General features: G+C 32.7%; 1 protein-coding gene across 6 annotated transcripts in view; it reads left to right on the top strand.

Annotated features, from left to right (window-relative positions):
* Positions 1-27,966, top strand: part of LOC143244972 (eye-specific diacylglycerol kinase-like) — a 324,629-nt gene that overhangs the window by 289,547 nt on the left and 7,116 nt on the right. For 5 of the 6 annotated variants that reach the window (XM_076490645.1, XM_076490634.1, XM_076490655.1 and 2 more), the window contains 15 exons: positions 3,782-3,966; positions 4,075-4,249; positions 4,543-4,613; positions 5,136-5,281; positions 8,931-9,049; positions 9,677-9,750; positions 14,204-14,309; positions 14,724-14,894; positions 16,246-16,268; positions 16,493-16,587; positions 17,733-17,812; positions 18,782-18,857; positions 24,845-25,100; positions 27,282-27,307; positions 27,688-27,725. In XM_076490645.1, coding sequence (XP_076346760.1) covers positions 3,782-3,966; positions 4,075-4,249; positions 4,543-4,613; positions 5,136-5,281; positions 8,931-9,049; positions 9,677-9,750; positions 14,204-14,309; positions 14,724-14,894; positions 16,246-16,268; positions 16,493-16,587; positions 17,733-17,812; positions 18,782-18,857; positions 24,845-25,100; positions 27,282-27,307; positions 27,688-27,725 — 1,641 coding nt within the window. The remainder of the gene's footprint in view (positions 1-3,781; positions 3,967-4,074; positions 4,250-4,542; positions 4,614-5,135; positions 5,282-8,930; positions 9,050-9,676; positions 9,751-14,203; positions 14,310-14,723; positions 14,895-16,245; positions 16,269-16,492; positions 16,588-17,732; positions 17,813-18,781; positions 18,858-24,844; positions 25,101-27,281; positions 27,308-27,687; positions 27,726-27,966) is intronic. The other variant, XM_076490615.1, reaches the window with a different exon arrangement.

Genomic DNA, 27,966 nt, shown 5'->3' on the forward strand with positions numbered 1-27,966 from the left:
ACGAATGTCAGAAATTCCTTTCTAAATTTTCCCATCTTTTCCCGACGTCTCCTTCAATAAGCTGAACACTTCCTGCTGATATATTAAATATTTATGCAAAACAGGGGAAGTGAAGGAGAAAAGCCACTTCTCAATGAGCCTCATTTATGTATACTAAACTACTGATACTGACTGGCATATAAAATCAGTTATATATATATCAGATTATTTTCTATAACTGCATTTTTGTTGTGCTTATTTGTTGGGTTGAAGTGCGTAAACTATTATTGAAGCTATAATAAGCATTAACCTTATAAAATCATATATATTTATCTACGAGGTGATAGTAACTTGAAGTTCGCTCCATTTTCAAAAACTTATCTCTGTTATTAGTATATGAATTAAATTACAGTAAAATCAGAAGAGCCAGAGGTCGACCTTAAACGACTGGGTGTTTTTAACATGTCAGCTCAGTATCAGTTATAGATTGTTAGCAATATCTGTACGTAGATATGCCATAATTTACATTTCTGTAATTCTATCGGCCTTCGAAAAAAATTGTAAAACGTTTTTTGAAAGTAAAACCAAAACTGGTAACAAAATGCTATAAAAAGATTAATGACTTTAATTTAAACCTTGAAAGCTTTAAAAGGGTAGAAATACATTTATTATTTGTAATTAAACACAAAGCAATAAAATGGTCTATTTTTGCTCTGCCCACTACTGGTATCGAAGCCCAGATTCTAGCGTTGTAAGTCTGCAGACATGCCGTTGTGCCACTGCGGGACTACGTGTATTAAAAAAACAAGAACTTTCAGATGTTTCTAAATCTGCATCTTATTATGATCGCATCTCTGTCAAAACATACATATTATTTTAAATAAATCTGATATTAACTACGTAAATCTTGTGAGAATTTTTTTATTATAATTATCTTCATAAAATATTTTTCCAAATATGCCAGCATTAAATTGTTCTGAAAACAGACAAGCAAAAAACGAAACATTTTCTACTTAGCAACATGGCCTCTTTAATTTCAACAGTGAAAAGATAACAAGCTAACTTGTGGGTCGTTACCAAGGGCTTATCTTGTTTTGTCAGCCATGTTTTGTTCAACATTCATTATTTTTATGGAACATTTTTTCCACGATTATTTCATTTTATGTTGTTTCTTTCTTCCCTCGTTTCCATTTTATCATGACTCCCTTTTCCATGGGGAGCAGAGCACTAATAGCCCTTTGTGTAGCTTTGTGCTTAAATAAACAACAAACAATACAAAACTTTTCCCATGTTCAATTTTTTTTCAATGGAACTCGATTTAATTAAACACTCAATAACCATAATGTCAACACAATTGATTATTTCGTATATCATAAACAATGAATGCTATACAGCACACTGTGGTAGTTAGCTCTGAATCATATGTACTCCAGATGGCGCTCTGCTCTTCTTTATGCTCACATAGCAAAATATTTGTATATTACAGTGCTTAAACAGATTGTTTCTTTGTTTTTGAATTTCACTCAAAGTTACACGAAGGCTATATGCGCTAGCCGTTTCTAATTTAGCAGTACAAGACTAGAGGGAAGGCAGCTGCTTATCACCACCCGCCACTCTGAAATGCCGGTAACAGCCAATCCTGCTAAAGTACAGTAGTCATACATTAGCTGATTATTATTTTGTTATTAAACAATGTAATTCTAAACTGAATTCACACACACAGTACAATTTTCCATCTTTGACAACTTCTATTAACTGCCCTGCTGCTGAAGATATGTTGTGTGACCGATGGATTTAAGGGATAAATGAAACTCTAAACTGAAGATTTTTAACAGTTCTTTCAAACAACTTTTGATGTATGTTCTGTTGTGAGAGAACAAAGTGACACAAATCGTTGACGAGTTTGACGTGCGCGTACTATCAGGGATACTACCATGTGACCTTGCTTTGTGTAACACAGAAAATATTTTTGTGGAGGGATGGTTTCATGTTGTTTATGTTCTTATCATAGTCAATTAGCTTGATATACGTTTACATTAGAAAACAAATTGTGTTCAAAATGAAAACCCTCTACTTTATTTCATGCGTGTTCACATCCGTGCTCAGGCAAGCCAAGCCCTAGTAACAGACGCCCATGCACGTTTTTTACATCTCTGTTGATACAACCTACTTGTATTAGGAAAGAAAATGAAAAGAATAGATATAAAACACGAATGACCAATGTATTCTCCAGTAATTGTTAATGATGTAAGAAAAGAAGTACACTTACATTCAATGAAAGTTTGTCCTCTTCAAAATATTGTTGCTTATTAAAATACAAATATATATTTAAAAATACATTAATTAAACACCAATATTATAAAGATCAGTGTAAGTCTAGAAACACCTAGAACTGTGTGTTTCCATAAAATTATATTTCCCGATTTGCGTATCTTTTGTTTTGTAGTATTGGCATTAATACGTTATTTAACATAAATTCCAGAAAAATCTTAGATCGTATATTTTGATAGATATTAACATAGTTTGAACAAAATAACCTAATTGCGAACTGCACCTCTATGATAGTTTTATTATTTCATATTTACATAAAATAATCCATGAAATATATTCGATTCAAAACGCAAGTAAAATACTTTCAATTTTTAAAGTTTTCGTTCATTCGTTACTTTAGATTTATCAAAGGCCTAATACGAAGCTAGCGCCAACTCTGGAGACTCATTTCACAATTACAAATAAAACATTATATTCTTTCATATATATATGATAAAGCGACTTTGACTCCAATTGTTATTCTTCGTCCAATCCTCTCTACTCTCTATTTTGTAAATATTATTATTCTTTGCGGAATAAACATTTTAACACTGGATCACTTTAATTATTTGAAACCATCAACACCTGAAAATCCATTCTTTTGGTTTTTCTATGAAACCAAAATCCAACAGGATTATAGAAGTACAGCCAAATTTGTTAATGAACGGTAAGTCATAAACAACAATTGAAAGCTACTAAGCTGTTTAATTAACTTTATAAATATAAGTGACTTCGAAAGTAAGAAAACGATGAATATAATTCAGAATAATTTGCGTGACAATGTACGTTTATAAACCAGATTAATTCAGTGTGTGACAAGTTCTTCAAACTTTTATTTTTGTCGAAGGAGCTCTAAAATTATTTTTCATCTGTTAGTTCGAATAATAACAAAACATTCGGAAAGCATCATCAGTGGGTTTTGAACAGTGTTCTTTTTGTTAATTATTGTTTTCGTCTGTGGTTAGATTTTTTTTTGTAGGATGAAATGATATTACTTATTTCAATACCACTTCAAGTGTTACGTTTTTGTGTATTCATTGAAGTAAAATAAATAATTTTGGTCTGCGAGAGAAATATAACACCGTCTGGGTGATAACACATTTAACGATTTAATTATATAATACGAGAAAATAAAATAAATATTTATGTTATAAAAAACATGAGCTATCAGCAGAAGCCTCATGTTTGGAAAACTATGCACTGGGATGATTTATAGAACGAGACAGCCGGATATATGCGTTTAAATATAGGAGTTGTCATAAAGATGTGCTAACGTTTTTGCGTGTATTAAAATACATGTGGAAAATTAAAAAGAAAATGAAGAAAACTTTATTTATATAAGAAACTAAAACTTGTATTTAACAAAACATTGTTCATCTTTTGTATTGAAGTGCTTCAAAAAATATATGTATAGGCGTCTAATTTCGTTATTTATACACGTTTGTCTTGAAACTTATCGTATTAACTATTCGAATTATATATTATATTCTAGAATGAGAAAGAACAGCCAAGAACGTTTGCAATTAAACCCATTCCTTCAACATCGTCTAAACCATTAATTGTGTTCATAAACCCTAAAAGTGGAGGCAACCAAGGGGCCAAATTAATGCAAAAATTCCAGTGGTTGCTTAACCCTCGACAAGTATTCGATTTAACTCAGGGAGGTCCTAGTGCTGGGTAAGCATTTCTTTAAAATATTTTTTCTTCTAAAGTTTTGCAGAAATACAATCGTTTACAATTTTGTGCCCTGAGGACAAACTTTTAATTTTATTTTGTTTATTGCAGACTAGAATTATTCAAAAAGGTTCCAAACCTGCGAATATTAGCTTGTGGAGGGGACGGAACAGTCGGCTGGGTGCTGTCGCTTCTTGATGAAATATGCATTACTCCCTCACCTCCTGTAGCTGTACTGCCCTTAGGCACAGGGAACGACCTAGCTCGTGCACTGGGTTGGGGAGGGGTGAGTTCGTTTCTGTTCCTATTGAAATATCTTCTGTTTTTGTTTTAGGAGTACTATTCATATACACGTGAAGGAAAAAAAAATTAACCATTATATGTCGATATAGATTAAACGTTAATCAATAAATCCTTTAAAATAATATATATAGTGATTACGAAACCCTTCTCCCTGTATTTGGAGGAAATAACAAAGCCAATGTGTTAATGTTTCCTTTTTATTATTTATATTGAACATACACATTAAAGTTTAATATTTAGTTAACATCCACGTCTGATAAACTGATGTTCTTTTAGGGTTACACCGATGAACCAATTTCTAAAATACTCTCTAATATTCAAGCTGGAGACACTGTTCAACTAGACAGGTAAGGTTTATGAAACTTTGAACGTTACACAGATGTCTTTCAGCAGGAAATAATTTCCATTATTTCATATTTAACTTATAGGGAAGAATCTCATTTTCACAAACCGCGTCACTTTTATTATTTTCCTCTTTGACGATGATTTTAACTGTAATTATATTTGAAAGGTAATGATTCACTTTTGAAGGGTTGAATGTCGAATTTTATAGTGTTAACTGTTTTAAATATTTTCTTCGTAATTACGATTTATTTTCAGGAATTGTGTATTTTTAGATATTTATGTAGTGCATATTAAAAGCTTTGAACCAAATTGTATATCCACATAATCTGCAAAAAGTCTAACGGGACAAATCTAAATCACTTTGTGAAATTTCACTTTCTGTTTAGTTGTTCTGATTATGTGTGAACAAATTAATATATAAATCGAAATTTTCGTACTACAGAAACTAAGCATAAGCACAACACGTATTTACCAATACAGACACCTAATTACTATTCGATCTTTTTTGCTGTCATGTTGCGCAGATGGGATCTTAATGTTGAGAAAAATCCTGATATTGACGCCTCAAGCTGTGAAGAAGGTAAAACGAGTTTGCCTCTCAACGTTATGAACAACTATTTCTCTCTCGGTGTTGATGCTCACATAGCTCTGGAATTCCATGAAGCAAGAGGTAAGCATATGTAAATTATCATAGATATATTTAATAGGCATAATTTCATATTATCTCCTTTATTGACTATAATATGTGTGGGTGTGTATGCAAAAAGCTACGGATTAAGCGTCACATAACATACTGCTCTAACTGAACTAAGGATATTTAAAAAAAAAAAAACTCGAAACTAACCTTTATCGTTCATAAAGTTATCAATCCTTTACTTAAACTTATTTAAATCCACTGCACTCACAACATCTGAAGGTAACTCATTCAATAGGTCAACCATCCTGTTAGAAAAATAAAACTGATTTAACTGAAGACGACTCTTATCTGCTAAAATTTACAATTTTCTCTCCTAGTCTACTCTCTGTTAAGTATGAAAAAGATGGTGCATAAAAACTATGAATTCACTTTAAAATTATAAAGAACTCAGTCATACCCCCTCTAAATTTTTATCAAAAGAAAATCATTTCAGATATCTTAACCTGTCCTCGTATGATAACCCTGGATACCAGGCACTATTCTGGTAACTTTCCTCCGAACCCTTTCCAATAATTCAATGTTCTTTCTACGGTAAGATGCGTGATACTGAACACAATACTCAGAATGTGGCCTAAACAGTGACCTATACAATCAAGTTATAACTTCTTCAGACTTTTCAATATATTTGTAGATACAACCAAAAATTTTATTTTTCATATCACTAATAAAAACTATGTCCTTGAAAATCTTTAGAGATTGATTAACCATTATACCAAGGTCCCTTTCTTTAATGACACTGTTAAGTTTAGTCTTATCTGAATTATGCTTATTATTTAAAGTATGATAATTAACATGCATTATTATGCATTGATTACAATTCAACGTGTCATCTATTTGTCCAATACACTTAATGATTTAAGTTATTTTGTTAAAGCATCCTTCCCACAACCAGTAACACCTACAACCCTAATATCACATGGAAATTTAAATATTTTTTAGCCATTCTTTTATCTATGTCACTGATATAAATTAAAAAGTGTGAAGGGCCTAAAACTAAGCCTGGAGGTACCGCTTTTATAACATTAATCTAGTTTGACTAACTTCCTTTGTAACAACCCTTTTTTTCATTCAACCACTCTTCTTTCCCATTTGCTAACTTATCACCCACATCTGTAGAGATCATTTTAATCAACCGTGTATGTGGCATCTTGTCAAATTGCTTTCTGAACATCCAGATACACCAAATGTATATATAGATTTACCCTCATCTATATAAGCAGTAACCTTTTCAAAGAATCTCAAAAGATTTTTAAGACAAGATTTACTTAGTGAAACCATGTTGGCTGTCCAGTAAGATCCTAAGCTTTGTTAAATGGCTTTGCAAAGCATCATTTGTTAGAATTTCCAAAACTTTTATCATCAGTGATGTAAGATTAATTGGCCCAAAGTTACTGGGAGAATTTTTATCACTTCATTTGAAAAGAGGAGTTACATTAGCTAAATTCCAATCATCTGGTACCTGTCCACTATTCAAGTACTTGTAAACAGTAGTAACAAGTGACACTCATGTCTAATCCTTAACCTCCTTCAAAGCGCTTGGGAAAATATTTCTTGACCCAGAAGCTTGATCATCTTGAAATTTCTCTTTTTTTTTCTTTAAATGTGCAGAATTAATGTGATCATCTTGTTTCGATCTGTTAATTGTACAAAGTGACAAACATCGTAAATAATGTAGGAAGATTAAATTTAAAACCCAGCAATCTCATAATAATCAGATATGAATCTTTCTTTATCACCCTTCAAAGATCTTAATCTCATCCTAACATTTAAAGAAGTATTTACTGCTAATTTTAACATTTTCAGCAAAATCTTTCATTGTAATACTTTTTGATACTTAAATTTCCTGTTTGATCAACTTTTTTTGATATTCTATAATTCTATAATTTTAACACTCTTTTTCAAGCCAGTCAATTTAAATTTCTTAATTTTGTGATGTTTCTTTTTAATTTTAATCTTATACTATTTGTGAGTCAACCTGTTTTTTTATTGCACTCACTCTTTTCCTTCTATGAGGAATATTTTTATCCTGAATATTTTAAAAAAAGTATGCTTAAATATTTTCCACACTTGATCAGAGTCTCCAAATAACTCAGCTGCCTGATTTAAAACGTATGATTCTTATCACATCCCTTCAAAATTTGCTTTTTTGATGTTCGTAACCAAAATATCATTATTCGTGATCTATATGTGAAACAAACCACAAAACCTAAGAGAACAGTGATCACTTGCACCCAGATGTTTCTCAATTTCCATCTTCTCAATCATTTCTATATTTGAAGTTAACAATCAATCTAAAATAGCATTGTTTTAGTAGGTTCTTTGACCAATTGGCGAAGAAAACCATTTTGAAGAGTTTCCAAAAATCTTTCTCCTTCACGGGTTGACTGTAGAATTTTTCAATATACATGTCTGAAATTAAAATCACACATTATTATAACTTCATTAACGGTTGAAATCTTAATCTCACTGTAAAGCTTCTCACTAATTTCATCGGGATCATTTCGTGGTATGTAACAACTTCTCACGAAATAATCTATAACCTTGTATTTTAAAGAATTTTCTGTCCCTGAAATTGTGTACATTTATCCATGTTTCATTGATTCCCATTATATCTAAATTTTCTCTTCCTACCAGTGAACCCTCAGTGACTCAGAGTTATGTCTGCGGACATACAACCCTAAAAACCGGGTTTCGATACCCGTGGTGGGCAGATCACAGATAGCCCATTGTGTAGCTTTGTGCTTAATTCAAAACAATAATAACAACCTACCAGTGCTCTAAAATAATTTATTTTATTTCTTATATTGTCTAGTTCTAGCTAAAAACCTTTACAGCTGAATGAATGGTTCTTGTGAACAAGCCATCCCCTACCTTGTTTAAATGTAATACATCCATTCTTTCGTCTGCCTTAAGCTGATTAAACATGTCCAACTAGCCAGTCTTCTCATCCTTACATATTAACTTAAGCTTAACATTCAACTACCCATTTCTGAGAAAGCAATAAGTCTAGTGGTTTACAACGCTACAATCAGGAGCTCGATTCCATTCAGTGAACACAGCAGATAGATCTATGTGGCTTTGCTATAAGAAAAACACAAAATTCAGCCCTGGTGCTCTACTTATAATTTGATTCTCACAGTTAATTCTAGGCAGCATCCCTGACGCAGTTAAGATATGTACTTCTCCTATAAATGCCTTTATCAACCTCTAGTAATTATTATTAATTAGCTTCTTTAACCTACTTTACGCAAGTCCAGTGGGAAATTCCAATGTATGTTGTTATTAGTGTTTTTCTTGTTTTAAATGTCATATATCAATAAATGAGGTGATGCTCAGCCTTCACGCTTTAATTTAATATTGATTTTATGTTAAACTTCTCTTTTGTGCTCTGAACACAATGTTTAAGGTCATCCTTTTGACATCGTGTAACAGTTTTATCGTTAGGAAAAAAAAAATTCATCGAAATAAATTACGAAAAACATAATATATACATTTAGAGAACGTACTTGGTTTGTGTGGACTGGTTTGAATGTCTTTTTTAAGTCCTTGAGATTTTTTTAAAAATAAATGGTTATCAAACAGGTTATGTGTTTTCGAGTTCTAATAGTAACACATGTTACAGAAGCTCGACCTGATCGATTCAACAGCAGGCTTAAAAACAAAATGTTTTATGGGCAAGCAGGTGGAAAAGATTTGTTACAAAGAAAATGGAAAGATCTGTGCAACTTTGTCACTCTTGAAGTAAGTTTTATTTTTATTTTTTTGCATTTAGCCTGGATTTTTCTAACATTGCTAACTGAATTACCAAATATTTGTTGTGCAATAAAAAAACACGAAAAAATATCTGTGCAACTTTGTTACACTTAAAGTAAGTTTTTGCAATTAATTTTGACTTTTCTAGCAGTACTAACTAAATTACTAAATATTTGTTGTGCAATATGAAACATTATGTTTTTTTTATAGACAAAGTGTGCTAAGCTGTCAAATTATATCAATCTGTTATATTGAAAACTAAAATTAACACTGACGTCATTTCTGTTATCGTATTTTTAACGTACCAGGATGTTCACAGTCTTTGAATCATTAAAGTACTTTTGGATTTTAAGGAATAAATAACTAATGCAATCGTGTTCTTTGCTCATGTCATGTCTAAGACTAATATTTTTCATTCTAGTTTACTGATTCTAATGTTAGTTAGTTAGGTATAGTTTTATACAGTACAAAGGAAAAAATTATTTATATAGCAACTGTTGCACGCCAACACCATTAGATCGGTAGCAACAAGTTTAGTAATTACTCTCACTATTATATATAAAAGAGACGGTTTTTAAACAGAACATATATTTTGTATTTTGCTCTATGTTCTAGTGCGATGGTCAGGATTTGACACCAAGATTGAAGGAGCTTCGCATCCACGCGGTCTTATTTTTAAACATTCCCAGGTCAGTACATAACATGATTCTGATCTATCGCAACTGATTTAAATATTCAGGGTACACCATCGTCACTGATTTTTTGTGTGTTGTTTTTTTTTTAAGAACATTTTAAATACGGTTTAATAAAAGATCCAGAGCACTGGCGTTTTGTTATAACGTTGCGAACTAGCTGAATGATGTTTACAAAATACAGTAATGTCGAGAAAACCCACTTGTAGAGAAAAATATATATGTAAAAACGGCTCGTTTGGGTTGAGAAAATGTTTTACGTAGAGGAGCGAACAACGTTTCGACCTTCTTCGGTCATCGTCAGGTTCACAAAGAAAGAAAGAGGTAACTGACAGGAAGCTGACCACATGTGTCGGAATGTAGAAGGCGGTGTTAGATGTTTGAATATATAATTTTATATTATTTATTTTATTATATTATTTATTATATTATTTTAATACAGGTATAAAGATGTTCCTTTGTATTGGTTTATTCTGGGCTTGAGTTGTATAAATAAGGCTTCTTTAATTTTGCGTTTGTTTATGTTTGTTTTTTCTATTTAGTATTTGAGTGTTTTTTATGGTTATGTTGTGTTTATTTGACTTGCAGTGTTATAAAACGTGTGAAGGTGACTTTTTATGTTCTTTGAATCTGGTTTCCATTTTTCTACTTGTTTCTCTAATATAGAAATCGTGACAGTTATAACATTGTATTTTATAAATAACGTTGGCGTTGTGTTTGTCAGTGTAGTTTTTACATAGTATAGACCTCAGTTTTATGCCTGGTTTTTGAATAAATTTGGTATTAACTGGAATGTCATATTTTGTTTCAATTTTTGCCAAATGTTGGTTATTTTTCTGCTGATGTCGGGAATATATGGTATGCAGCAGTGTATGGTTCCGTGATTTTTTGATTCGTGAGATATATTTACTTTTGTTGATTGATTTTGCTTTCTGTCTAGGTGTGTGCGTATAATGTTTTCTACGGTTTGTGGAGGAAACTTATTGATGTTGATGAAGTATTGTTTTATTTTGTCTAATTCATCATTAATTTTATCTTGTGAGCATAGTTTTATGACTGTGTTTATTTGGTTTCTTAGTATGTTGAGTTTTTGTTTTGTTTCATGTGTTGAGCCCAAAGGAATGTATAGCCCAGTACGGGTGATTTTTCGGTGGATTTTTCTTTTAAATTTTGTATCAGTTCTTGTAATTTTGAGATTAAGGAATGATATTTGATTTTTCTTTTTGTTCACATGTGAAGTTGATGTTGGGATGTATAGAATTAATGTGATTGAAAAAAATTAAGTATGTGTTCTGTAGATGTGAATCCCGCAACCGTGTCATCTACATATCTGTACCAGTATATTGGTGGATGTAATGCTATGTTAATTGCTTGTGTTTCAACTTGTATCATAAAAGTATTGGCTAGAACTGGTAATACTGGGTTACCATGCTTAGACCATTTGTTTGTATATAGTTGTGGTTGTTGAACATGAAGTTTGTCTTCATCGTGGTGAATTCTATGGGGTGCTGGGAATGTCTGTAGGTGGGTTAGGGTCTCAGATATAGAATTCCAAGGCTATCTTGCAGGCTTCAGCGGTTGGAACTTCTGTAAAGAAGGACATGACATCGAAACTGGCCATTAAGGCTTTATGATTAAGTCGAATAAGATTAGAATTGAAATTAAAATAGTCTTTAATGAATGAGCTGGCTGATGTTACATATTTGGAGAATGCCCATGCTATGTATTTACCAAGATTGTAATTAAACGATTCATATGTGGACATTATTAGTCGTAATGGACAATCTGGTTTATGAGGTTTGGAGATGCCGTATATTTGTGGTGTGCGTTAGTCGGTTTTGTGTAGATAGGAATAAAGTGTTTGTGAAATTGTGTTGGCTTTTTTCATTTTTAGTAGTAATTTGTTTAGTTGCGTTTCGTGTATCTTTATTAGATTTGTGTGTATTGGTTTAAATTTGTTAGTGTCTCACAGGATGTTCTTCATTTTTTGGATGTATTCATTCAAGTTCATTATGACTATAGCGTTTCCTTTATCTGCTTTTAGAATTTTTATGTTTTTGCCTTGTTTTAGGTTTTTAATGGAATTAATGTCTCTTTTTGTAATATTGTTTTTTTCTTAGTTTTCTGTTTTGTGAAATAATGTTGATGGTTTTCTGAAAAAATTCTTTGAAAAAATCGTTTAAGATGTTGTTTTTAGGTGTTTCTGGAAAATATAATTTTTTTAATTATTCTTGGGAAATTTGGCTGTTGGATGTCAATAAAGTTATCTAAGTTGTCTTCTTTCAGTTAGTTGTTTTGGTTGTTTTCTTGTTTTTGTTTTCTGTGGAAAGTATCACAAGTTTCCTGGCTAGATCTTCCAGACATGTTTTGATTTCTATGGTTGGAATGTACCTAGGTGCTATTGCGAAGTTGAGTCCTCTGTTGAATAAATGTATCTCGTCTGTGTTTAATTGTCGGTCGGATCTGTTAATTATGAGGTTAGTCAACGGTTTGTCGTGTTGGTATCTTTTCTGTTGTTTGCATCTTAGTTTTTTGTTGTGGCTGATCTCTTTGTCTCTGTCGTTCCTAGTGTTGATTTGGTTTATGTTTCGTTGTATAAGTCCATAAATCTCTGGTTTAATGCAGCATGCCAGTTGATGATCTAGGTTTATTTTTTGTTTTTGTAAGTCATGTAGTTCTTTGTATTTCGTGTTCAACATAGCTTTAAATAGTTTCTTCTGTAAATTTTGGATAATGTTTGTGTATTTATTAAATTTTTTTGATAGTTTTACCTTTACAAAATTAGGGGTTTGTTGTTCCTTTCTACATTGTTGAATGAAATAGATGTAATTTCTTCTATTGATAATTCTTTGGTTTAAATTTCTTAGTTTCTTAACGTATGAGCGTGTACTGTTAATAGTGGTGTACGGTATGCTAGTTCAGACATAATGGTAACAGATAAGTACAAATACACATGAAAAAACACAAAGACTTACACTTCTCGTACAATCGCCGTGATGAAATAATAATCAGTGATGTCGAGAAAACCCACTTGTAGAGAAAAATATACGTGTAAAAACGGCTTGTTTGGGTTTTTTACGTAGAGGAGCGAACAAAGTTTCGACCTTCTTTGGTCATCGTCAGATTCACAAAATATGACATTCCAGTTAAAGAACAAATTTATTCCAAAACCAGGCACAAAACTGAGGTCTATACTATGTAAAAACTACACTGACAAACACCGCACCAACATTATTTATAAAATACAATGTCATAACTGCCACGACTTCTTTACTCGAGAAACAAGTAGAAAAATGGAAACCAGATTCAAAGAACATAAAAAGTCACCTTCACACGTTTTCGAACACTAGAAATCAAATAAACACAACATAGCCATAAAAAACACTCAAATACTAATTAAAGAAACATAAACAAACGCAAAATTAAAAAACCTTACTTATACAACAACTCAAGATCAAAATAAACCAATACAAAGGAAAACCTTTATACCTATATTAAAAATAATATAATGAATAATAATGATAATAATAAAATAAATTATATACAATTATAAATTGAAACATCTAAGCACGCCCTCTACATTCCGACACTCAGTTACACAACCCCTTTCAAACTTGTGGTCATCTTCCTGTCAGTTACCTCTTTCTTTCTTTGTGAACCCGACGATGACCGAAGAAGGTCGAAACGTTGTTCGCTCTTCTACGTAAAAAAAAAATTCTCAACCCAAACGAGCCGTTTTTACATATATATTCTCTTTACAAAATACATTTGGAGATGTACGGGCTATTAAAGATCAGGTTCGGCATGGTCAGGTCGTAAGGGCGCTCGACTCGTAACCTGAGGGTCGCAGATTCAAATCTCCGTCACACCAAGAATGCTTGCCCTTCTGCCGTGAGGGTGTTATAAGTTACGGTCAATCCCACTATTCATTGGTAAAAGAGTAGCCCAAGAGTTGGTGTCAGGTATTTTCCTCTCGCTGTATTCGTTCATTGTTAAATTAGGGACGGCTAGCGCAGATAGTTCTCGTGTAGCTATGTGCGAAATTCAAAAACAAACAAACAATTAAAAATCATAGACCAAATTATGAATATAGCTGATTAATTTTGATATATCTTATAAATAATCGAAAACTTATATGATAACGTATGCCATTATTGCAACGAATTATACACTGAGTGGAAGTAATCACAGTTAAGTGTTAATAATACAGTCGAATGTAAATATTCGTATGTGATGCTTTATTTAAAATCTACATATTCCCTTTTCTTCTCACCTTCAAATCTTTAAACGCTTTTCCTTTTTAATTGAAATCGCACACAAGCTATTAAAAGAAAGACCAGTTTCTTATGGAAACGTTGTTGAGGTTTTAGTCGATGTTTTGTCATTTCGTCATTTATTTAATAAGTGTAGCCCTTCGCTACAAATATACTTCTACCTATGTTTTGAGTAGCTACGGTGGAGGAACAAGGCCTTGGATAAATCTTGGAGCAGGGTTCGGGCTCCAAAGAACAGACGACGAGCTACTTGAGGTTGTAGGGCTTACTACATATCAACTGGTAAGTGTTGAGGGATAACATATAAATATATACAAAAATCTGAGAGCCTGTTTAATCAGACTAGCATATAATTTTGACTCTTCATTTGTCACTATCCCATATAATGTAATTTGATAACCCTATTATTTTAAAAGTTACTTTTCTACTCATAATTTTCTTCCCAATTGTAACAACTCAAAGCAAACTTTGCTCAGTAAGAACTTAGAAGCTTAACAACTTAGCAACTTAATAAACTAATATGAAGAAAACAGACAGAAACAAACAGGTTTCTTTTAAACAGTTTAAACTTAAATATCCATTTTATTTATATAAATGTGCCTTTGGCATTAGTAAAGTAGGGAAATAAAATATTCTAAAAAAACTAACCTTTTATAACAAAGATAATAAGCTATATATTGTGTATCCTGTTTACAGCCGTTGCTTCAAGCAGGTGGTCGGGGAACCTGTCTCGCTCAGTGCAGGCAAGCTCGAATCATCACAACCCGTACAATTCCTGTACAAGTAGACGGAGAGCCATGTAAATTACTACCATCCATAATTGAACTGCGCCTTCGAAATAAAGCCAACATGGTTGCCAAGGCAAAGGTATATCACTCCACAAATATTCATATATCGCTGTACTTAAAGCTGTAGTTATTAAAATATGTGTAAGTTTGGAATTATGAGAAAATACGCTAAAACAGTCTTGTTAATATTGTTAAATTTGAAGAAATTGTATACCTTAGACTATTCATTTATTTAATTTTCAAATGAGATATTATACGCTGATACCCAAAATCTAATCACATATGTATCTCATGCTATACTCAACTCAAGAAAATACAAACGCAATCTATTTATTTATCTCTCTCTCTCTTAACAAAATGTTGAGAATGTTATATTCAAACGATTTTGAATATGCGACTCAGCAAGTCACATGGAAACCACGGCCGCTATAAAATCGTGGTGGACCAGAATGTATCAGAAGTATATACATAGGTGGTTTAATGCCACCAAAAATTAACCATCGCAAAATATTCAAACATTAAGATTGTAAAGATGCAGTAGTTAATAATACAGTATATTCAAATATTCGTATGTGATTTTAAACTTATAATCAATATATTGTTTTATTCTTTTCTAACACCTTCCCATGATTTAATGTTGTTTTCAAATCAACTTGATCAAAAGCTATGAAAAAAAAATCCAGTAACTTACAGAAACGGATACGATTTCTTAGGAATTAAAATCTACAGTTACATACATGCATGTTATATTAAACTTTATTTCCAATGAGACATGCGATCATTGATTTCTCCAAGCTTGTTTGTCGCCGTGGTTTCGCTGTACAGTAGATAGGGACAGTGAGAGTCTCGTTAATCAATTCATATTGGGGATTCATAATTTCCAAGACGAGTATATCCCTGGAATTTTATTAGCGCTGAAGAACAAAGTGCTATGGATCAACTTGGAGTACTAGGACCTTTAAGAAGACATACCGGCTATACGGCTAAACACGTAGTTGTATGATCAGACTCTTAAAATGGGCACTAGATGAATTATGAAAGCTTGTGTGGAGTTATTATGTGATTTTACTATGGCAGGCTTACAACGAAACCTTTTGTAATGAAAACTGCATTTCAGGGCTATTGAAAAAATTAAATACCGTCAGATGGTGTACGACGGAACATGGTGTCATGGCCCGTAACGACTGGGTGATACTGAAAATTCGTTTCAGTGTAACGCAATCAGCTTCTGTTGTCTCTTAACTCAATGTATATAGGTTACATATAACGATAAAAATACATATATTTACATAACTTTTTTGTTAAATTATTAAAAGTAATAAAAATAATAATTTTCACAAGAAATTACAATATCTATTTTTGAGAAACGTTATTAAATATCTTAGACAGCTTTTACATTCTTATAATAATTTTTGTACTTATATTTACAGAGACATGGTGATAGTCAAAGCATGTAAGTAATTTGATCAATTTATTCTACATTGTATCTTGAAGTAACTATTTGAAAGCAAGATAAAAAAATTAGACAGCATTAAAACATTAGTACTCTAAAACTAGAATATTTTTTTTCTCATTGGATATTCATTTGAACGATAAATGTTTTTTCATGTTTAACAGTCTGTATGTTTATTGTCGTGAGTAATTTTAACTACATAATGTTGTTGTTGTTTTTCACAGGCCTATGTTGGAGAAATTAACAGTTGAAATCCGGAAACTTAATATGATCAACTATGAGAGATACCATTACGATAAAGAAAAACTGAGAGAAGCCTGTAAGCTCGAGACATATTTTAAAAGCTTCTGTTTACTTGAGGCCCAGCATGGCCAGGTGGGTTAAGGCGTTCGACTCGTAATCTGAGGATAGCGGGTTCGAATCCCCATCGCACCAAACATGCTCGCCCTTTCAGCCGTGGGGGCGTTATAATTTGACGGTCAATCCCACTATTCGGTGGTAAAAGAGTAGCCCAAGAGTTGGCGGTGGGTAGTGATGACTAGCTGCTTTACCTCTAGTCTTACACTGATAAATTAGGGACGGCGGCTTGCGCAGATACCTCTCGTGTAGTTTTGCTCGAAATTTAAATGAGCCAAACCAAACCTGTCTACGTGAAGTTATAATGTGCGTGTGAATTTGTAAAAGAAAAATTCACTAATAGTGAATTTGTTTCTATTGTAATGTTTTTTTCCGTGACAACCTTTGGCTTATTTTCCCATCGTCATGTGTGTCAGAGACTCAGCACTTGCATCTCGTCCAGCTTCAAATAAGACAAAGCATTATCTATTTTTTTTATTATAATAAGCCTTTTAGTCACAAATTTTGCATGATTTCTAGGTGTTAATTAAGGTTTTTTAATTATATTTTTTCGTATTTATTCATTACTTGTTTTTGTTGTATTTTCTAAACAAAAATTAGTTGTTGTAAATATTTGACTCTCTGTTTAAGGATTTTATTTGTTATTAACGCAGTAGGAAGACTTTATTCGACAACGATGTCATGTAATTTAACAGTGGAACATCTTAACTCTGTACCCACATGTTAAAAATGCATTTTTGTCTTGTGGTGTTTGATTATCAAAAGCCAAATTACTGCATTCAGTAATGTAAACGTTCAAAATATTCAACTTTCACAGCTTAGTACAGGAAGAGATGTTTTAAATGTAATGCAGTTGTACTCTCCAAAAACATCTTCTTTAACCCTCAGTAATTAGTGTGAACCAACATCACTGTTTCTCAGTAATTTTCTCTAAAAATTCTACTAATTAATTTTTTTTATAAATACTGGTGCGTTGCAGAAACACATTTTATATTTACCCAAACCAGTGTTTGAACATTTTTATGATTGATAAAAATAAGAATCTTATGATTATATTTGCTTTAGTTATGATGCTGTAGTATTTAATACATGACTTTCGTAATTTAGCTAAGCCTCTGGGAACATTATGTGTGGAGCTGGGAACTGATCTGGAACAAATACGAGCTAGAATTAATGAACTTCTGAAGGTAAAAGTTGATTTTACTTATTACGATCTTTCTGAGTGAGTTTTAATTTAACATATGTTTGTCTAAGTTAATTTAAGTGTGTTAATAATATTGTGGCTTAAGGCCTGGCATGAGGCCTAATTTATCTTTCGGTATGATTAATGATTATATAACAGATTTCTTATCACAAAAGGTAAAATCAAATGTTGAAGAGACTAAATGCATTTTTTGATACGCTGTTTCCTTTTCTGTAGACTGTAGGCTTACCTATTGAAGGCTCGTTATCACAGCTTGGGTCAGCAAACCAAAGAAATACAAGTCTCTTTTCTATCCAATAAACTGAAATTATATCTTTTGGTATTAATTTACGGATTTCTATCCCTTAAACAGTAAAATTCACGTTGTCATGCAATCAAGTTTAATTCGAATGATTGCGGGCTCATCATGGCCACGTGATTAGAGCACTCGGTTCGTAATCTGACGGTTGCGGGTTTGAATCCCCGCCACACCAAACATGCCTGCCTTTTTAGTCATGAGGTGTTACAATGTGATGATCAATCCCACTATCCATTGGTAAAAGAGTAGCCTAAGTGTTGACCCTAGGTGGTGATGACTAGCTACCTTCCTTCTAGTCTTCTATTGCTAAATTAGAAACAGCTAGCGCAGATAGCCCTCGTGTGACTGTGACGAAATTCAAAACCAAAATCAGACTATTTCACCTTTCTCATAACATTAAGTCTTAAAGAAAAACATTGGTTACTACACAGTTAATCCACTTACGAAAGACTTGTTTCATTTTCTTCTAAAACAAGTACTTTAATTTAGGACTCACTCCTTTTTAGTTCAAAATGATTACCTTTAACTTAGCGTCATTTTATAAAGCTTAAGTATAAAGCTGCAACCTCTGTAGATGTCGCTCAGATTTGTAAGAATGCAATTTTTTTATTTAATAACATTTTATGACACAGCATTTTCTTATTATCTGATTAGCAGAAAAAAAGAGAGGCCACATCAGAAGATGACTATAGTTGTGAAAATCTTTCTCCAGAATGGTGTTTTGTCGACTGTGAGTATGAACTTATTAATAATGTATTATTTAGTGTTATAACACAAGGAATTAAGTTTTCATAATGTAAATAATATATTCTTATAATATTAACACTAGTGATAAGACAAAGAACTACATTGCTGTAATGCAAAATATTATATTTTTATAACGGAGAAAATTATATCACCATTACGTAATGTTTCTACAATTGTTTCTGAAAGAATTAAGTTTGAAAATAGCAACAATAATGTACTAAAACAAAACAATTACAATTTAAACGAGTCTCACTTGCTGTAAATTAAACCTTTGACACTTATACTGGTTTTAAAATTTGAAATCAGTGAAAGGAGTTCGAATGTGCTATTTAACTGTGGAGATGAAATTATAAGTAGGTCACTAGAGCTAAATTCTCAGCTTATATTAGTATGTTGGAATGAGCATATTTTATGTTTGGACTTATGGAATCAATTCGATAGAAGAAGGAAGGTTTTCGTAATGTATTGTTTAGGATAGGGGCTCGCTTGTACGTTAGGAGTCTTAAACTAGGGCTGGGCAGTGGTGAAGGCTAGGATAAATCAAGTGCTGAAAGTATATTCTCAAGCCTGCTGTGTATAGGTATTAAAATTTTAATCAAAGAAGTATAGAACAATGTTTCAGCCTTCTTAGGTCATCTTGAGAATACATTTTTACTTCAAGTTGTGTTTCTCGTCATCATAAATGCTGAAAGAATATGAATTAGAAAAAAAAGCTTAGGATAAGAAACGAGTATAGAAGTAGTTATAAGGATAGACTTCATTGTTACTACTGCAGTGTTAGAAATACAAGAAATAAAATATATTACTTTACAGTACTGGTAGGAATGGAGAATTTTGATGTAATGGGAAAAATTGAAACGTGATTAAATGAAGATGATTTGGACAACAGAAACTTCTTTAAATTACAGGGTTAGAGACTATTTAATTTAGTATTAAACAGAGGGGGAGTAGTGACGTTTCATGTAAAGTGTGAGTTACATCCTATTGAAGTTGACGATATCAAAGATAAGGTATTGTACCCAAAAAGACTAAATCCATTTGGGTTTCTATTAATGGGTATAAAGGAAAAAAGCTTTTAATGGGAATTAGTTACAGACAACTAAATGATACCGATAAAATTGGTAAGAAATTGTACAACAAGATTCAGATCTTATCTGTTAATGATTCAGGTAAACAGGTTGTGTGGGAAATGCTGGAGTCAGTCTGAGGGAGAAACGTTTTGAAACGTGTTCAAGATGGTTTTATTTACTAACTGATCAAAGAACCTATTATAGATTTATTGTTAATTTCAAATATAGAAATGATTGGGAAAATGGAAATTGGGAAACATGTGGATGCAAGTGATCATTGTTCTCTTAGGTTTTGTGGTTTGTTTCAGATATAGATCAGGAATAATGATATTTTGGTTACAATTGTTTAAAAGCAAATTTTGAAGGGATGTGATAAGAATAATCTGTTGATAGATGGGAAATTGAGTTATTTGAAGACGTGGAAAAATTTAAGGATAAATATTTAAGGTAAATATATTATTTATAGAGAAAAGGGTAGCTGGAAGTAAAACACCAGATTCGTTCACAAATAGAATAAAAGATAAAAGTAAAGAAAATGATAATAAATTTAAGAAATTTAAATTGACTGGTATGACGGGAGATTTAGAAGATTATAGAAGATCAAAAAAAAGATCTTAGCATATCGGAAAAGACGTATGAAAAAATAAACTGAAAATGCAAAAATTAACAGTAACAATGTCTTTTAATACATTATAGGTAAAAAAAAAGGTTTTGATGAGGGTAAGATCCTTGAAAGATGATAGAGAAAGGCTTGTATCTGATGATTATGAGATGGCTGGTTTTTTAAATGTTGCTTTTTCTTCAGTTTTCATTAATGAAGATTTATGAAGTATTCAAAATCTTGAACATTTGATAGACGGAAATGAGATCAAACAAGGTTATTGTATTAAAAGAACAATAACGTTCTTTGGCCAGATGATATTTCTCTATGGGTTTTGAAGAAAGTTAAGGATTAGTTACGTGAGCCACTTTCTACTTTTTTTTCAGTCCTTGAAATAGTGGGCAGGTATCAGAGGATTGAAAACTAGCTAATCTAACTCCTCTTTTCAAGGAAAGTGATTAAATATTGTACGAGTAATAATGGACCTATTAATCTTATATCAGTTGTGAGAAAAGTTTTAGAAAGTCTGTTAAAATATGCTTTGCAAAGTCATTTAGCAAAGTTTAGAATTTTATTGGATAGTTAACATGGTTTCGTTAGGAGAAACTCTTGCATTACGAATCTGTGGACATGTTTTGAAAAGATTAACGCTTATGTCAATAAGGGTAAAAGTATAGATTTTGTGTATCTGGAATTTCAGAAGAAATTTGACAAGGTGTTGCATAACACACTGGAAAAAAATAAACCTATACCTGTGGGGGATAAGTTAGCAAATTGGATAGAGGAGTGGCTGGATGGGGCAGAAACAGAGGGTTGTTACAAGTGAAGTTAAACCAAATTGGATTAATATTATAAGTGGGATACCTCCAGGAAATTTTGTTTTTTTTGTAATTACATAGATGAAAGAATGATCAATAAATTACTTAGAGTTGCAGAAGGTATTAAGGTCTTGGGTGTTGCTAGCTGTGAAGAGGATGTTGCTGATTTACAAAAGGATTTAGATTATTTATTGAGTTGGACAAATAAATAGCAAATGAATTTAATTGCAATGCATGCAAAATAGTTAATGTGGGCTATCACAAAATGAATGAGAATAACCTTAACAGTGTTATGAAAAAAAGGGACCTTGATGTAATAGTCGATCAGTCTCTAAAACCATCTTAGCAGTTTGCTGTTGTTAGTGGTAGAGCACAAAGGGTTTTAGGTTGTATCTACAGAAATATTTAATACAAGTCTAAATATGTTATCATTTTATTGCATACGTCAGCAAAATAGTTTTTTTTTCAGTCTTGAGCACCTTATATTGGTAGGACATTGAATTTCTTGAAAGGGTTCATAGAAGGGTTGGCAGAATGGTGCCTAGGATGTAGGGGTTTGTCATACATGGAGAGAATGAAGTCTCTCCAATTGTTTTCTTTTGAAAAAAGGCAGTTTTGGAGGAGATCTGATTGAGGTTATTTATGCTTATAAAAGAAAATGATTATTTTGTTCATACTTAGCAGTGAGAATAGTAGGACTAGAAGAAAGAAACTTAGATTCTGGCAGGTAGGATTCATCTTCAGCTGAGACAGTTCTATTTTTCTAACAGGACGGTTGGTCTTTAGAATGGGTTGCTTTCGAATTTTGTAAAAGCAGTAAATTTGAGTTGAAGAGAAAATACAGTGGTACCTCGGTTCTCGAACTTAATCTGTTCTAGAAGGCTGTTCGAAAACCGAATCAATTTTTCCAATACAAAATACTGTAAATTAAATTAATTCGTTACAGACGTCCAAAAATTACGCATTATGAAGCATTTTAAGAATAAATATTGCTTATTTATACCTGTATAATAATACTTACCTGCATAAAGTCAACCACAAAAACTATAAACACAATAAATGAAAATTTAACTGCCTTTAGCTATGCTGAAGAGAGCTGATGGCGTAAGTGAAAGGTGGTGAGTGGGAGGGTTATTATTGTCTGGAAGGGGGAGCCACCTTTCATAAAAACGTCGGGTAACTCTCCTTCTGGGGTTCTTTCTCTTTTCTGTTTCTTTGCAGCGCTACAGCCTGCTTGAGACTCACTGGACCTATTTCTCACTAAAAACTTGTCTAATGAGGTTTGTTTCTGCCTGCATTTTAAAATGTTTCTGAAGTAAGACATGGCATTTTCATTGAATAGATTTATGCTACGGTTTGCTACAGGGTGAAATTTTTCCACAAAAATTTGTAACTCTCTCCATTTTCCACACATTTCCTTGATTAGTAAACTAGGAACATTCTCCCTTCCCTCCTCCTCATATGAAGACACTTTCTCAGTTGCCTTCTATTGCTGCTCCTTCTGAAGGTCTTGAAGTTATTCTGTGGTGAGCTCAGTGTTGTGGTCTTCCACCAACTCATCCACATCATCATCACTCACATTCAAGCCTATACACTTGACTAGTGAGACAATATCCTCGATAACAGACTCAGTCTCAAAGCCTTCAAAGTATCTTTCTGCTACTGAGTCTGGGCACAATTTTTTCCAGTCTGAGTTCATGGTCCTCAAAGACACTTCCCTCCAGGCTTTGTCTATGATTTTCAAGCAATGGAGGATATTAAAGCGATTTTTCCAGAACTCTCAGAGGTAACTTCAAAGCACCTTTGAAACAGTGCTTTGGTGTAGAGTGTCTTGCTGGTCTATGGGCTGAATGAGAGGAGTCGTGTTAAGGGTCAAGAGCTTTACGGTAATGAAACTGTACTCCTCCACCAACCGGTCCTCCAAGTCTGGTAGATGAGCAGGTGCATTGTCAATCACAAGAAGGGCCTTGAGTAGCAACTGTTTTTCCGTGAGGTAATTCTTTACACTTTGGGCAAACACTTCATGGACTCACTCGATAAAAAATTGCCTGGTTACCCATGCTTTACTATTAGACCTTCACATGGCATTTAGTTTACTTTTCAGGACATTATTTTTCTTAAACACTTTCGGGTTATCAGAATGGTACACAACCAAAGGCTTAACTTTTAAGTCCCCATTTGCATTACTATATAACAACAGAGTTAGCCTCTCCTTCATTGGCTTGTGTCCTAGCAGTGACGTCTCCTTCTTGGTGATGTACGTTCTCTTTGGCATTTTCTTCCAAAAGATGCCTGTCTCATCACAGTTGAACACTTGTTGAAGAATAAAACCCTCAGCTTTTACATAGTCCTTAAATTTCCTAACAAATTTATCAGCAGCGTCTTTGTTAGAACTGGCACCCTCCTCATGTCTCACCACACTATGTATGCCACTTCTCTTCCTAAATTTTTCAAACCACACCTACTAGCCTTAAAGGCATTACTTGTATCAGCACTCGTTCCAGGGGTGTTTTTCAGGAGGTCTGCATGCTTTCTCACAAATGATGGTCTCAGAAATGCTATCACCAGCTAACTGTTTTTCGTTTACCCAAATCAACAACAGTTTTTCTACGACTTCCATTGTTTGTGATCTTTGTTTTGTAAGCACTGTCACTCCTTTTGCAACATCAGCTCCTTTGATGACCTTTTATTTTTCAGTATGGTGCAGACTGTAGATTACGTCATACCAAATTGTGTAGCAAGGTCAGACACGCGAACATCACTCTCATACTTCGCTATGAGATCTTTTTTCACCTTTATTTTGGCTCTAACAACTTTTCTTTTTGGTTTACTGCTTTCATTATCCTTCTTTGACCCCATGGTGACTTATTTAATCAGAATATTTAGAAAAAACAACAAAAAGAAAAATGTGAACGTTCACAGCAGATTTTAGCGGGGGTGTGGACTGAGCGATAGGTGCGGGAAAGATATTTTGGGCAAACTTGGATGGTCGAAGGGTCGTTCGGGTCATTAGTCGGGTTTTTCGGGGGTTCGGGAACCGAGGTACCACTGTGTATGAATAATAAGGGCGAGCTTTAAAATTATTTTAAGTTTATTTATTAATAATTTTGGTTTAGTTTAGACAATGGAACAGTCAAAATAGGCCAATAGGTCCTACGTTGTCCCATATTATGTCATATTTTAGATATAATAAGGTGACTGAAAGAAGATACTTCAACATAAAAATACAACGTATTAACAAATGAAACTTTGTTACTGTTTTGCCATCTAGTGATTACTTTTTGTAATATAATTTTGACCATTGTCCTCGAGAATTATATTCTCATAACATTCTAAAATAAATCTTAAACATCTTCATTGTGAACCGCTATTTCAAATTTCAATAAATGCAGGTGACGTCAAGTGCAGGAAATTAGAAAACTGTTTTGAAATGAAATAATGGAATTTTTACGATGATAAATATCGAGTTATTTTTTCTTAGCTTGTACCGCAGAAAGATTTTTTCGAATTGATCGGGCACAGGAGCACCTTTATTATCTCGTTGACATATGTGGAGATGATCTCTATATTCTTGATCCAGACACTACGTTTTCTGTTGATCCTAATGAACAAGAAGAAACAAAGTGTCTTGAAAACTATGAATCAGGAGTTGCATTAATCGGACGTGAACAAAGTGTCACAAGTCCTGGTAACCATGATAAAAAACTGCTAACGTTCGTATCTAACGAACCGGAAAGGTAATAAAATAAAACGTTTTGTATAGGGACCAAACTGAAGTTATATATCATTTTACTTAAGAATGAGTTGCTTTCGAATGTTGTTAAAGCAATAAATTTGACTTGAGGAGAAAATATATGAATGATGAGGACGAACTTTAAAATTATTCTAAGTTTATTTATTAATAGTTTTGGGCATGTTACTTACTACTCTCAGAATGTTATATGTAAACATTTGTTGAATAAAAGCTGGTGCTAACCTGAACTTGTTAAATTTCAAAATTGAATTCAGAAATTAAAATGTGTCACATAGAACAAGAATCTAGAATATACATTTGGTCCTATAAGAATCCCTCTTTTAGTATTTTAGTTTTCTGCCCCATTCCTACTATCCAACTGTAATGCAAAGTTTTCTTTAATGTTAGTTAGTGTGATTGTTGGTATGCGTATTTTTCCTAATAGACGTGCATGGCGAGATGGTTGAAGCACTCGACTCGTAATCCGAGGGTCACGGATTCGAATCCCCATCATACCAAACATGCTCGTCCTTTCAGTCGTTGGGTCGTTATAATGTAACGGTCAATCCCACTATTCATTGGTAAAAGAGTAGCCCAAGAGTTGGCGGTGGGTGGAGATAACTAGCTACCTTCCTTCTAGTCTTACACTACTAAATTAGGGACGGCTAGCGCGGATTTCAAAGAAACCTAACAGACGTAATGAAACACAGTTGAGTTTTATTAGAATTATTTATCATCATTAAAATTATTAATATATATATATTAGTGATGTGGCATTAACACATGTGGTTGGGGTCCCGATGTAAGAAATACTTCGCTTTACACACTTTGAGGATATACATCGGTTAAAAATAACACTAGAATCCCATTGTTCAAATATATCAACCCAAGATTAAATGGTGAATTAGCTACTCACTAGCTACTTAACATGTAGTCTATCGGTCTAAAATTAAGATAGTACTTCGTGTAATTTTGGACGAATAATCAAACCAAACAAGTGTGATTTGAGTGTTTATTTTGGAAACATTTAAAACGTTTGTTGTTTTCATACTTGTATTGAAGTTGACTGGTACATTGAAGTTGGCTAGTATATTGAATTTGACTGGTATATTTCATCCTTTGTTCATTTAAAGAATTTCTGTGCTCTGCCCACCAGGGGTATCGAAACCTGGTTTCTAACAGTGTGAGTAATCAGACATACCGCTATGCCACTGGGTGAGAGGGCACATAGAAAAGATTACAACGCTATATATACGAATTCATCCCCTCTGGAAAATCTTGGGAACAACCTGTAAACTTAAATCACATGTGGTACCACAGGTCTACAGATATCATAAACTACAAGCCACGAGCTGATATTGCTAGTGTCAGTTAAGAATAAGGAAAACAAAATGCCTTACTGACGTTGTGTTTAACTTATGGTGCTTTTCAGAATCACCTTGACAGAACTATGCTCCATCCAATGTCCTTCTAGCAGTCTGTACTTGATGTTCATGTAATGCAGATGACTAAGTGACAATACTGTAGACTTTTTCGAGTACTGAACAGATTAAATGAAACTAACGTTTCTAATGGTGTGTTTTTCTCTGTCAGTTTAGACATAATTCACAATATGGCGTAAGATATCTGCTTCTGCTACCGTATGAACTGGTATATAAAATCAGATTTGTTAAGAAATACGAAACTTTTTTTATTTTTACCGAGCTATTTCACAACTAACTAACCCATAAACTATATCCTGAATAACACGTTTGCCCAAGAGTTTGTAAATTAGAACGTAGGGAAGATACAATAAGTGATCTGTCACATCTGCCACTACATGTATTCATCTAAATGTATTCATCTAACAATTGTAAGTTAAATTCCAATTAACTACGCTCTGAGACTTATACGTGAGTGACGAACTAAAAATAATTTAACAAAGAACCACACGCCTTCAAAATCCCAGTTTTATTTAAAATGATTCTTAAATTATTATTAATTAAGGCGTTTACTAGTTTACCAGTACGATTAGTCACATAATGAAATTGTCAAGATAACTATTTTCTATGCAAAATGAATAGGCTATCATTATTATATGTGTCAATTAAACGTTTTATAGGTAATACGTATAATGTATGAAATTTGAATCTTACTGTAGTAAACAACAATTTCAACAACAGTCTATTTCTCTGTTATTTTTCAGAAATGTTTTAGAAAAATTCTCAGATGGTAAGTGTCGCACGAAATATGAATATCAAATTTTGTAATTGATGTATTTGTAAGTAGATTTATTACACTTCCTAATGTACTAAAATATGGTGAAAAAATAGTCGATTGGTTTCAACCAGTCGCAAAATAGTTTAATATCCAAGAAATAAAGCAGTTTGATCGAACACGAATACAAATTTATTGTGACTTAAATCACTACTTTTAAAACGTTCTTCATTTAAATGTGCACAATTTATATTTTTAATTGTTTTCTGTAACACATTTAAATGAAATTCATACGTTTTTAAAAGCATTCGAGTTCCTATTTATTATTTAAAGTGTTTCTAGTTTTTGAAGTATTAATAATTAATACTTATTAGTTGTTCAATTTGTTATTTCAGATGTGATAGTTACTTCTAAAGCAGGCGACGTAGGACTGGTAGGAAGTTATTACCTATATTTCAAGCCTTAGAAACACTTTGATTTCAATGACCTAATATACATTAGTCTCAATAGCTGTTTCTTGTAGTTTTGCATTGCATACATGAAATCATTTGAAACATCGAAAACTAAAAATCGTCGAGCGGACAAAGTTACCCAGATCAAAGTTTAACCGTTTCATAATTTTTTTCATATTTCTTCCGTTCTGCATCTTCTTGACATTTAATCGAAAATTTGTA

This window comes from Tachypleus tridentatus, chromosome 1 (assembly GCF_004210375.1).
Source record: "Tachypleus tridentatus isolate NWPU-2018 chromosome 1, ASM421037v1, whole genome shotgun sequence".
NCBI classification, from domain to species: Eukaryota; Metazoa; Arthropoda; class Merostomata; order Xiphosura; family Limulidae; genus Tachypleus; species Tachypleus tridentatus.